Raw genomic sequence first — 13402 nt, 5'->3', positions numbered from 1 at the left:
GAACTCTGGGTTAGCAAGGATTGGAAAACATAGATGTAGATGTGGACAAGAAGAAACTGTAAACCATTTGATAATGGATTGTGTCCTTCAACATGCAAAAATACTTTTTTCAAAGTTTTTTGACTGTGGATTTATTAATCGACGAAAGTATTTATCAGTTTTTTGCACGTGACTGTACTGTGCTTAAGAATTTAAATGTCAAGCAGAGTATAAAGATGACCTGAGGAGGGCAATAATACGCCGATGATGCCACAAATTCTACAAGAAAAGAAGAAGCTCCTGTGTCTGTTGTGCTGCAGAAAGGTTTGTGTTTGCAAACATTTAGGGGTTTAAATCGATACAAATTGTTTAGTCAACCTTATTGTTACAGAAGCTTTAAACTGCTTTAAATGTTATCGAATATAACAGTGTAAGCTTTATCTAACAATAGGGAACTTTTTGTGAGTAAAACGCATCCACACACAAGAAAATGATCGTGTAACTTATGTCTGATTTCGCTCCCAATATCGCAAACGGTGTGTTGTAAACAAAAATGAAGAACAATGACAAATAATACAGTTGTCACATTTGACGAAGCTGTCTTGTTTTAGAAAAGTAATAATAATTCCAAACATTACATTCCAAAGTAAGAAAGAAATTACAGCAATTACTCCTCAGTTTAGATAGTAGAACACATACATGTATAATGACTTATAACCAACTACAAATGGTTTGTTTAATGTGTAATCTGTTAAATGTAATATACAGTCTATGGTGATGTAGGGAGCTGATTGAGATGAACCCAGAAATTTAGTTTTTCAGTTAGTTGTATTAATTTTTCTTTCTGTTAATTATTCTCATCTTAAACATGACAGTCTCCAGAGAAAAACTCCAATGATAAAGATGGCGGTTATTAAAGAGGAGACTGAAGACTTCAGGATTGCAGAAGTATTCAGTTTGAAACAAGAGACTGAGGAACAAACAGGTAAATAAACATCATTTGGTCTTTATTAAAATGTTGATCTCCTCAAAAATGTTGTATATTACAGTTATTTACAGCTAAATGAAATCACTGTCTTTAACAGCAAATGTATTTTGCCTGTGTATTGTTTTAAATTCTGATGGTTTGGTACCTAGTCAAATTTTTCAGCTTTCTCTTTTCTTTTTTGAAAGCTTTGTTCTAGCTTCATTTAAGTAATTATTTTTAAGCATATTTCTTCCACCTGAGGTGTTTTATAATTTTTTTTTTTTTTTTTTTTGAGCCGAATTCTGACTCGTGTGACCCTTTATTTGAATCATGCTGAATTTTACCTTTGTCGGGCGTTGTTTGTCGTGCAGTTTGTAGGGGGAAACGAGAAGCGATAAACCTCTCCTGATCAGCAATCATATGTCGGATGAATTTCTGATACGTCAGAAATTTTGGTTGCCTCTCATGGGGATATCACACTGTAGAGTGGGAGAATTATGGCGTCACTTTGTAGGCAAAAACCCAGAAGCAAGTTAGCATTTTAGCACTTCTGGTTCCATCTTCCCAAAGTCAATGTTTTTTTTAAAGGGATTTTGGTTAAATCCCTTAAAGGAGTAGTTCACTTCCAGAACAAAAATGCACAGATAATGTACTCACCCCCTTGTCATCCAAGATGTTCATGTCTTTCTTTCTTCAGTCGTAAAGAAATGGTGTTTTTTGAGGAAAACATTTCAGGGTTTCTCTACATATAGTGGACTTCTATGGTGCCCCGAGTTTGAAATTCCAAAATGCAGCTTTAAAGGGCTCTAAATCAGTGTTTCTCAACTCCAGTCCTCGGGACCCACTGCTCTGCACATTTTGTATGTCTTCCTCATTTAAGGCACCTGATTTTGATCATCAGCTCATTAGTAGAAAGATTCATGAACTGAACTGAGTGTGTCAGACTCAGAAACATACAAAATGTGCAGAGCAGTGGGTCCCGAGGACTGGAGTTGAGAAACACTGCTCTAAATGATCCCAGCCAAGGAAGAAGAGTCTTATCTAGCGAAACAATCAGTTATTTTCTAAAAACATACTTTTTAATCTCAAACTTTCATCTTGCCGAGCTAGAGAAAACGAGCATTAGAGGTTAAAAAGTATAGAAATTTTATTTTTTTTAGATAATAAGCCATCGTTTTGCTAGATAAGACCCTTCTTTCCTCGGCTGGGGTCGTTTAGAGCCCTTTAAAGGGATGGTTCGGAGTAGAATTGACTTCATTGCTATGCACTCCGAAGCCCATGTAAATACCCCATCCGAAGTTTTTTTTACATTAGTCAAACATTTATGGAGATATTAGAGTTTTTCGAATTGCTTGTTACAGGAGTGAATGGTACATGTGATGTAGGCTATCTCGTAAATTGCACCACTAAACGTGCAAGTAATCTTACCAAACTTGTACAGTAGTGTAAATAGGTTATGTACTCACAAAACGCTGCATCAGAACATTTGTAAGTCCACCATGAGTGTTTTAAAAACACGTTTTACCCGAGAACTACTAGTCTCAGAAACTACAAGTCGACGTCACTTCCCTGGTTTGAAAAAAGCACGTAAAAGTCCTCCTACTACATCTGTCTGCATGTCAACTTGTAGGAGGACTTTTACGTGCTTTTTTCAAACCAGGGAAGTGACGTCGACGTGTCGCCATTTGTAGTTTTTGAGACTAATAGGGATCGGCTAAAACGTGTTTTTAAAACACTCATGGTGGACTTACAAATGTTCCGATGCAGCGTTTTGTGAGTACATAACCTATTTACACTACTGTACAAGTTTGGTAAGATTACTTGCACGTTTAGTGGTGCAATTTACGAGATACATCACATGTACCATTCACTCCTGTAACAAGCAATTCGAAAAACTCTAATATCTCCATAAATGTTTGACTAATGTAAAAAAAACTTCGGATGGGGTATTTAGATGGGCTTCGGAGTGCATAGCAATGAAGTCAATTCTACTCCAAACCATCCCTTTAAAGCTGCATTTTGGAATTTCAAACTCGGGGCACCATAGAAGTCCATTATATGGAGAGAAAAAAACTTAAATGTTTTCCTCAAAAAACACTGTTTCTTTATGACTAAAGGAAGACATGAACATCTTGGATGACAAGTGGGTGAGCACATTATCTGTACATTTTTGTTCTGAAAGTGAACGACTCCTTTAACACAAGCTCAAGATACTTTCACGTTTTATTGTATGGCATAAACCACACCAGTTACACCCCACTCGTGATTTTTTTTTAAACTGTTAAAAAAGACGGTTGCTAACAAGTTGCTTAATGGGATTACAGGCACTGTCAGAGACATTTAACGTCATCACGCAGAACAGTTTATCAATTTATATTATTTTCTAATTGTAGAATAACCAAACTAGTTCCCCGTCTTTTATATTGTTGTTCGACAATGTTTTGCTTTGCCCTGAAATGAAGCCACAAGTTTAGTATGGAAAATGCTGTTTTATTACTGGTGTAACCAGCGGAGACTCTGGGTTTGTACCGTAAGGTAAACTCATTTACACCACATTTACCAGCTTTACATTGTCGTGGTGAAACTTTACTGATAAATAGTACTTAAGTCACCTTAATGTTAAATGTTTACGGCCACATGAAGCTGTTTAAAAGCAGAAAGATTGAGGATTTTCAAGTAGAAAGGATAAAATAACATTTTGTGTAACCACCTTAACCACCTTTATTCACTAAAATAGGTTTATCCTACCATAATCAAAAACTTGCTCAATCTGCTGTTATAATAATTGCATGGACTATATTTTTATTGACTACTACCTGTAGACTTGTTTTTAATTAAAATATTCATATTAATCAGGGATTCATTTACTTTTAATGGACCTTATTTCGAAATGTGCTTTCACATGTGCTTTAGTAATGATTATTTAATTTATTCACTCCTACTGTTTATTAATGTTTCATTTCAGTTTTATTTTGGCTCTAGTTTAATTTTTTTTTTCAGTTTTATATGAAAAGGTTAATGTAACATGGAATGGTGGTGGAGACGTTGAAGGCGAGCGACTGATGTAGTCCGTTTATAGCCTTAGTTTAGCTTTTTAGTTCTGCCGTTTTTATTTAGGTTTCAAAATTCATACAAGTTATAATATTTTGTGAGGATTATCTTGGTGGACAAAACGTGTAAGTTTCATGATCTATGGTTGAACACAGTTTATTTTTTGCGATAATCCAAAAGCCTATGTAAAAATCTTATCGGCCTACAAAGAGACGTCATACTTCCACCACTCCGTTGAAGCAGAGCTACAAACCGATTGTCCTGAACTCAGTGTTAGAAGATTCATTCCTTATGCCCATTATACAGGTTCTACCAGTAGTCTGCATTTGCTCAACATACAGTAAGCAATGGCGTACATCTAAGTCTAAATGACAGAAAGGCCCTGTCCCAAATAGAACACGTCATGTGCACTTGCGGTCTTAGGCCTGTTTACACTAGTGTGTTTTCATTTTAATACAGTGTTTTAAATTAAACATTTTCTTTAACTAGAGGGTTAATAAAGAAAAGGCTACTTGAATCATGTTGTAAATACATTTTGAAGTTGATTAGTTAAAAATCGTACAAAATCAAGAATCGGTCAAAACAATCAAGATTTAAATTGTTTGCCATATCGCCCAGCCTCAGCTAGAATATACTTTTATTGACCAGTACTCAGAAATTAAATTCCCAGTTAGTCTCATCGGGGACTCTAGCTCCAGAACATCAGTCAGTTGTGAATGCCATGAATGGGGCCTTCTCCTTCGTCACTTTACATTTGACTTTTGTCAAAACTCTGCAATAGGTTTCATCTAGCATCTTTCTTCTGTAGAACTTCTTATTTGTAATTCAGTACCTAGGTTCCATAAGGAACATGAGGCTCTTAAATCAAAGGTTTGAAACCACTGAAAATGGTTGGTTGTCAGTGGCAGTCTTTTCAATTATAGCTGCTTCAAATTTGATAGACCTTGGATCTGTGTCCTTCCACCCTTTGTCCTCTCAAAATAATTTTAGCGGCAACCTAAAAATGTGTGTAAGTTTCATAGGTACACTTTTGTTAACAAGAATGTATTAGCTAGCATTATGCAATATACATTTTTACAGCATGTATTAATATTTGAGCAATACAGTTGTACGTAATTCATGTTAGTTTCTATTGCATTAACTAAAATGTTAACAGATAAAGAGAATTGAAACTAATAAATTCTTATTTGTCTCTTTCCACAGTAGACCCGATGGCACTGAAAGAGGAGAATGAAGTACTACATGAAATTGAAGAGAAAGATCATGATTTCATTACTGGAGAAAAATATTTTAATGGATCACAGACTAAAAAGACTTACTCACGAAAAAGAGCTCAAAAGATTCAAACTACAAGTTATTTTTCCTGCTTTCAGTGTGGAGAGAGTTTCAATCAACCTGAAGACCTTAAAGTTCACATGGGAATTCATTATAGAGAGAAGCCTTTCACCTGCAAACTGTGTGGAAAAGGTTTTAAGGAAAAAGGAAACTTTAATGCTCACATGAAAATTCACACTGGTGAGAAACCATACACATGCCCTCAGTGTGGAAAAAGTTGCACTCAAAAAGCAGCCCTCTAAAGCCACATGAGAAGCCTTTTTACCTGTAAACTGTGTGGAAAAAGCTACTTGAACCATGTTTCAAGTTTAGTTAAAAATTCCAAAAAAAAACAATCGTTTAAACCTTCTGAAAAAAATTGAGATTTCAATATTTTGCCATATTACCCAGTCCTAGCTAGAATAAACTCTAAAAATATAAAAAGTTTAATCTTGTAATTGCTATGAATTATCAGAATTTTGACTTTATTCTCAAAACATTTTTACTTTATTTTTCAAATTCAAATTTTATTTGTCACATACACAGTCATACACAGTATGATATGAAGTGAAATGCTTATACGACTGCTGATAACCTATCATATAAAAATTAGAGATGGAATTTCCAGCATAGAATAGATTTTTACGAATTAGAAATATAGAGAAATATGGATTAATTTACAGTTACAATTTTAAAGTAAAAATACAATAACAATAACAACAAAAAAATAGAAAAAGTAGCAATAGAATATAATAAATATACAAAAAGGAATGTGCAGTTATGGGCAGGACTATGTGCAGATGTAAAATAAGTGCAAGATCACAGTCACAGTTGAAGTACACAGTTCTGTAATGGGCAGAATGTGCAAAAAGTGCCAGTTATGTGTGTAATGTGCATGTCACAGTTCAAAGTTCACAGTTCTGCGGTGTGTAAAATGTGCAAGTGAGCCATATGGGCTTATGGTGGGTAGTAAAATAGTTTGTGAGAAGCCTATCAAAGTGTGAAGTCCTATGTGGTGTTGTGATTGAGAGTCCGTATAGCCTGTGGGAAGAAGCTCCTCCTCAGTCTCTCGGTGTTGACCTTCAGGGAGCGGAATCGCTTTCCTGACCGCAACAGAGAGAACAGTTCATTGTTGGGATGGCTGAGGTCTTTCACAGCTTGGTGTGGATGATGCGTTCGGCTGATCGCGCTCCACCCTCTGTAGAGCTCGTCTGTCCTCCATGGTGCTGTACCTGAACCATGTTGTGATGTTTCCCGTCAGGATGCGCTCTATGGTGCAGGAGTAGAAGTTCCTAAGCACCTCAGAGGGCAGTCTAAAGTCTCTCATTCCTCTGAGCACCAGCTCTCCAGATTCCTAATCTCCTCCATGTAGGCTGTCTTGTCATTGTTAGAGATCAGGTCCACCACAACGGTGTCATTAGCAAACTTGATGGTGGTGGTGGAGTTGGTAGTGGCTACGCAGTCGTAGGTGTACAAGTGAGTACAGCAGGGGGCTCAGAACACAACCTTGTGGGGCTCCAGTGCTGAGGGTGAGGGACCCTGAGAAATGTCTGCCCATATTTACTGCCTGTGGTCTGCCAGTTAGGAAGTTGGAGATCCACTGACACATGGATGGGCTGAGTCCTAGGTGTTCCAGCTTCATGGTGAGTGTGGATGGAATTATAGTGTTAAATGTAGAGCTGAAATCGACAAAGAGCATTTTAACATAATTCCCCTTTCTGGTGTCCAGGTGAGTGAGTGATGTTTGGAGGAGGTGAGAGATGGCATCATCCGTAGAGCAGTTTGGGCGATATGCTAACTGCAGTGGATCCAGTGTGTCAGGTAGTGAAGAAATGAAGTCTCTAACCAGCCGTTCAAAGCACTTCATCACTACTGAGGTCAGGGCTAAAGGGGGATAATCATTGAGGGAAGCAGGATGGGGTTTCTTTGGGACAGGAACAATGGTGGACCCTTTAAAGCATGTAGGAATTACCGACTGAGATAAGGAGAGGTTGAATATTTCAGTGAACACAGGTTCTAGCTGGTCTGGACAGGCTCTGAGTACTTGACCTGAGATGCCGTCTGGTCCTGCTGCTTTCCTGGAGTTCACTCTCCTGAAGGCTCTCCTCACATCATGCTCGGAGATGATGAATGCGTTTCTGGTGTTGGCATTGTCTTCCTGTCTCCAGTCGTTAGCGCCGCTAGCGTTGTTAGCATTGCTAACAGCTTCGACGTGAGCATAAAAGGTGTTCAGCTCATCTGCCAGAGACACGTCTGCATTCGTCATACCGGATGTTGGTGCTTTATAGTCAGTTATTGTCCTTAGTCCCTGACACAGGCTCCTAGAGTCATTTTGTTGGAGCCGTGACTCTAGTTTCCTCCCGTAGCGCTGCTTTGCCTCCTTTACCGCTTTCCGAACGTTGTATGACGCAGCTTTGTACGAGTTCATGTCACCCGACGCAAGTCCCGCATTATAGGCAGCGGTGCGTGATCTCAGAGCATCGTGAATGGTCTTATCCACCCACAGTTTCTGATTGGGAAACGTTCTGATGGTCGTTTTTTGTACGTTATCATCTGTTAGTTTCCCGATGAATCCCACAACCGCTTCTGTAAACACGTTGATGTCATCTGAGATGCATCGGAAAATGTCCCAGTCTGCGTCATCCAGTGCGTCCTGTAGAACGGCCACCGATTGGTCCGTCCAGCGCGCGACCTCTCTCTGAACCGGAACTTCCTGCTTGAGCCTTTGTTTGTATTTTTACTTGAGGAAGATGGCGGCTTGGTCAGATTTCCCAAACGATGGGCGAGATTGTGCCTTGTAGCCATCTTTGGTTGTACTGTAGCAATGGTCCAATGTCCTTTCGGCCCTGCTGGGGCAGGTAACATGTTGATAAAAGTTTGGCGCAGCGCGTTTGAGGTTGGTGCTGTTAAAGTCCCCAGCCACTATAAGCGCAGCATCCCGATGTTGTGTCTGGTGCTGTGAGAGTGCCTCATGCAGCTCGCATAAGGCAGTGTCCGTGTCCGCTTTTGGTGGAATATAAACGGCGCTGATTAAGATCGATGTAAACTCCCGAGGAAGGTAAAAAGGGCGACATTTAATGGTCAATAGTTCCAGGTTGGGTGTGCAGAAGCGTGTGAGAGGAACGATGTTTGCGCTGTTGCACCAGCTGTTGTTCACCATTAAGCACACGCTGCCTCCCCTTGACTTCCCCGATTCTTTAATCCTGTCCATGCGGTGAACCGAGAAGAACGCTAAATTACAAGAATAAATTTATTTCAACTTTATTCTTGAAATGTAATGGCTTTAATCTCGTAATCTTATGTTTTTTTTTTCACTAAAACTGTTGTACTTTCTTGACCAGTACTCAGAAACATAATGCCCAGTTAGTCTCATCGGGGACTCTGTAACTCCAGAACATCAGTCAGTTGTGAATGCCATGAATGGGGCTGCCTTCTTTCTCACTTCACTTTTGATTTTTCAAAACTCTGGAATAGGTTTCATCTAGCATCTTTCTTCTGTGGAACTTCTCATTTTTAATGCAGTACCTAGGTTCAATAAGGAACATGAGGCTCTTAAATCCAAGGTCTGAAACCACTAAAAATGGTTAGTTGTTATTGGCAATCTTTTCAATGGTAGCTGCTTAAATTTTGACAGACCTTTGAGCTGTGTCCTTCCACTCTTGTCTTGCTTTTAGATAGTTGAGACACTGATGGCTGAGAAGGATCTTTCTTGCCCCTTTTTTCTTAACTTCATTAGACTTCTGGATAGATGTGCTTCAGATGAGTTGATGCTCCCATGCTGATTATTTTGTCACTGATATGACACTGTGGTACTTCCCCCTGGTGATACTTTATTAAAATACTATCACACTGGTACTTTCATCAAAGCCCTTTGTCCTTTCAAAATAATTTATCCGTGAAATATTGCAGGTCAAACGTTCTTTAGCTGCAACCTAAAATGTGTGTGCATTTTATAGGTACACTTTTGTTACCAAGCATGTATTAGCTAGCATTATGCAATAAACGAACATCTTTACAGCATGTATTAATATTTGAGCAATACAGTTGTACTTCATTCATGTTAGTTTATATTGAATTAACTTAAATATTAACAGATAAAGAAAATTAAAACTAATGAATTCTTATTTGTCTCTTTCCACAGTAGACCTGATGGCACTGAAAGAGGAGAATGAAGTACTACATGAAATTGAAGAGACAGATCATGATTTCATTATAGAAGAAAAATCTTATAAAACCTCACAGACTGAAAAGACTTCCTCACAAAAAATTGGTCAAAAGACACGAACGACAAGTTATTTTTCCTGCTTTCAGTGTGTAAAGAGTTTCAATCAACCTGAAGACCTTAAAGTCCACATGAGAATTCACAATGGAGAGAAACCATACACATGCCCTCAGTGTGGAAAGAGTTTCACTCAACCTGAAGATCTCGAAGTCCACAAAAGAATTCATAATGAAGAGAAGCCTTTCACCTGCCAACAGTGTGGAAAACATTTTAAGGAAAAAGGAAACTTTAACGCTCACATGAAAATTCACACTGGTGTAAAACCATACACATGCCCTCAGTGTGGAAAGAGTTGCATTCAAAAAGCAGCCCTTAAAAGCCACATGAAAACTCACTCCAGAGAGAAGCCTTTCACCTGCAAACTGTGTGCAAAAAGCTTAAAATCAGAACTAAATTTAAGATATCATATGGCCAATCACACTGGAGACAAGCCGTTCACATGTGATCAGTGTGGAAAGAGTTTTCCAAGTAAAACACGCCTTACTTCCCACCTGAAAGTTCACTTAAAGAAGAGGTCTTTTACTTGTCGTCGATGTGGAATGATTTTCTATAGCAGGAAACGCCTTAAAAGGCATGTAATAATTCATGCCGGAGAGAAGCCTTTCAAATGCCCGGAATGTGAAAGGACATTCCGATTCAATAGATACGTTAAGACTCATATGAGAATGCACACTGGAGAGAAGCCTTTCATATGCCAGCAGTGTGGAAGGGGTTTTAGTCATAAAGCTAGCCTGAAGCCTCACATGAGAATTCACACTGGAGAGAAACCTTTCACGTGCCAGCAGTGTGGAATAAACTTTGCATATAAAGAATCCCTTAATTGCCACATGAGAACTCACACTGGAGAAAGGCCTTACAAATGCAAATTGTGTGAGAGGAGCTTCTCAGGAAAAGGAAATCTTAGGAATCACATGAGAACTCACACTGGAGAGAAACCTTACACGTGTCCTCACTGTAGAAAGACTTTTAGATTTAGGGGAAACCTCAAGGGTCACATGCGACTTCACACTAGAGAGAAGCCTTACGTGTGTCCTCGGTGTAAAAAGTGTTTTACATGCCAGATAGACCTGAAACGTCATTTGCAAATTCATTCTGGAAAGAAACTGCAGTGCTCTGAGTGTGACAAGAGGTTTAGAAAAAGGGTCAATTTCAAAAATCACATGCGAATTCACTCTGGAGGAAGGCGATTTAATTGTGATCAATGTAATAAAAAATTTGTTTTGCCATTGCACTTAGAGATACACCTGAAAAGTCATGCAGATGTGAGACGCTATCAGTGTTCTTCATGTGGAAAGAGATTTAAATGGCTAAGCAACTTAAAATGGCACCAGAAAATACGGATCTGTGTAAAATTAAGGCTACGTCGGCACCAGTAGCCCTGTGTGCTTTCTCTGCGGCTGTCCTGAGTTTGATTCCCACCTTGTGGACCCCCCACCCAATAATAACCCATAAAATAAAAATTATTTGATTAACGGTGACAGCACAGCTGAATGTGGGCCAAATATGAACTCTGAAAATCAGAACAAAATATTAAAAAAGTGTTTGTCCTTGTGTGAAATGCCACAATGTAAATTGAAGACTGGAAATAAATTATTTGAAATAATGAACATTGCACTGTAATATTTGATTGATGTTTAGTGCGAGAATGCACTTTTATAAAACGGGTAGTTCTGGACCTTGATTCTGATTGGTTGAGCCGCATTCTAAGCTGTTGTAATTTAAACTATAAACCTACAGCTTTGTTCACATTTGTCGGTTTAAACCACGATTCTGAGGAACATTGTTTGCCGGAGGTATAATGTTTTTATTAATATCATTACACTTTATTTGCTCTGTGTGTGTTTTTTTTTTTTTTTTTTTTTTTTTTTTTTTTTTGGTTAAACATTGCTACATATATTGAATAACCATTTACAGTGAATTTTTAACAGCTAAGGGGGTTTTAGGCACTCTGCTTCACTGTAAACCACGGCTTCTTGGGGCTTATTGCTTTATTAAACATTTGAATATGGCTAATGCTAGGGCTTGAGCCCCTGCCCCTTTGCTGAAGTGCCCTTGTGGTCCAGTCTACTTGCCCCCGGTTCACGATTTCTACTGAGGGGTATTTCTTCAATGTACTATAACCTCCAAAAAACTCTTCATACATGGCTGCTCTCAAGTATAAGGGACTTGAGAGGAGTTAATCAACTCTGGGTTAGCAAGGATTGGAAAACATTCAGAAAAAACTGAACAAGAAGAAACTAAACCATGTGATTAATGGAGTGTGCCATTCAGCATGCAGAAAGACTTATTTGACTGTGGAGTTATGAATCGGCAAAAGTCATTATTAATATTTTGCTCATGACTGTACTTTACTTAAGAATTTAAATGTCAAGCAGCGTATAAAGATGACCTGAGGAAGGCAGTAATACGTCGATGATGCCACAAATTCTACAAGAAAAGAAAAAGGTTGCGTCGCGCTCCTGTGTTTGCAAACATTTAGGAGTTTAAATCGATACAAATTGTTTAGTCAACCTTATAGTTACAGAAGCTTTAAACTGCTTTAATTGTTATCGAATATAACAGTGTAAGCTTTATCTAACAATAGTGAACTTTTTTTGTGACTAAAGCGCATCCACACATTAGAAAATGAACGGGTATGTCTCATTTCGCTCCCAATATTGTAAACAGTGTGTTGTAAAAAAAAAAAAAAAAAAAACACTGACAAATAATACAGTTGTCACATTTGACGAAGCTGTCTTGTTTTAGAAAAGTAATAATTCCAAACATTACATTCCAAAGTAAGAAAGAAATTACAGCAATTACTCCTCAATTTTATAATTGCGTCTTTCCAGCAGTCAAAACAGTGGATACGATAGTAGAACACAAACATGTATAATGACTTATAACCAACTACAAATGGTTTGTTTAATGTGTAATCTGTTAAATGTAATATACAGTCTATGGTGATGTAGGGAGCTGATTGAAAAATTTAGTTTGTATTTATTTTTCTTTCTGGTAATTATTCTCATCTTAAACATGACAGTATCCAGAGAAAAACTCCAATGATAAAGATGGCGTTTATTAAAGAGGAGACTGAAGACTTCAGGATTGCAGAAGTATTCAGTTTGAAACAAGAGACTGAGGAACAAACAGGTAAACTTTGTCATTTGGACTTTATTAAAATGTTGAACTCTACAAAAACGCTGTTTATTATTTACAGCTTAATGAAATCACTGTCATTAACAGCAAATGTATGTATTTTGCCTGTATATTATTTTAAATTGGTTTGGTACCTATAGTCAAATTTTTCAGCTTTCTCTTTTCTTTTTTGAAAGTCTGGTTCTAGCTTCATTTTAGTAATTATTTTTAGGAGTCATGCATATTTATTCCACCTGAGGTGTTTTTAATATTTTTTTGAGCCAAATTCCAACTCGTGTGACCCTTTCTTTGAAAAGGACTGAATTTCAGCTTTGGCGTGCGTTGTTTGTCGTGCAGTTACAGGGGGAAACGAGAAGCGATAAACCTCTCCTGACTGCCAACGTATGGTCTGATATGTCAAAAATTTTGGTCACCTCTCATGGAGATATGGCACAGTAGAGTGAACTATGATGTTACTTTGTAGGCAAAAACCCAAGAGAAAGTTAGCATTTTAGCACTTCTGGTTCCATCCCCCCAAAGTCAATGGGTTTTTGAATGGGATTTTGGTTAAATCCCTTAAATAAGGTCCGTGGTTAACACAAGCTCAAGATACTTTCACATTTTATTGTACAACATAAAACACACCAGTTACACTCCACTCGTGATTTTTTTAAACTGTTATGTTTCTTTAA

The 13402-nt window shown here is 37.9% G+C and overlaps 1 protein-coding gene across 1 annotated transcript; it reads left to right on the top strand.

Annotated features, from left to right (window-relative positions):
* The first annotated feature begins 272 nt into the window (after positions 1 to 272).
* Positions 273 to 11149, top strand: LOC141332876 (uncharacterized). The gene is made up of 4 exons (XM_073837837.1): positions 273 to 303; positions 855 to 964; positions 5201 to 5512; positions 9453 to 11149. The coding sequence occupies exons 2-4, from the start codon at positions 874 to 876 to the stop codon at positions 10967 to 10969; spliced, it is 1920 nt and encodes a 639-aa protein (XP_073693938.1). The 5' UTR covers positions 273 to 303; positions 855 to 873; the 3' UTR covers positions 10970 to 11149.
* The last annotated feature ends 2253 nt before the right edge of the window (positions 11150 to 13402 follow it).

This window comes from Garra rufa, chromosome 4 (genome assembly GCF_049309525.1).
Source record: "Garra rufa chromosome 4, GarRuf1.0, whole genome shotgun sequence".
Taxonomy (NCBI): domain Eukaryota; kingdom Metazoa; phylum Chordata; class Actinopteri; order Cypriniformes; family Cyprinidae; genus Garra; species Garra rufa.
The sequence above is the reverse complement of the archived record's forward strand: the minus strand, read 5'-3'. Positions and strand labels throughout refer to the sequence as shown.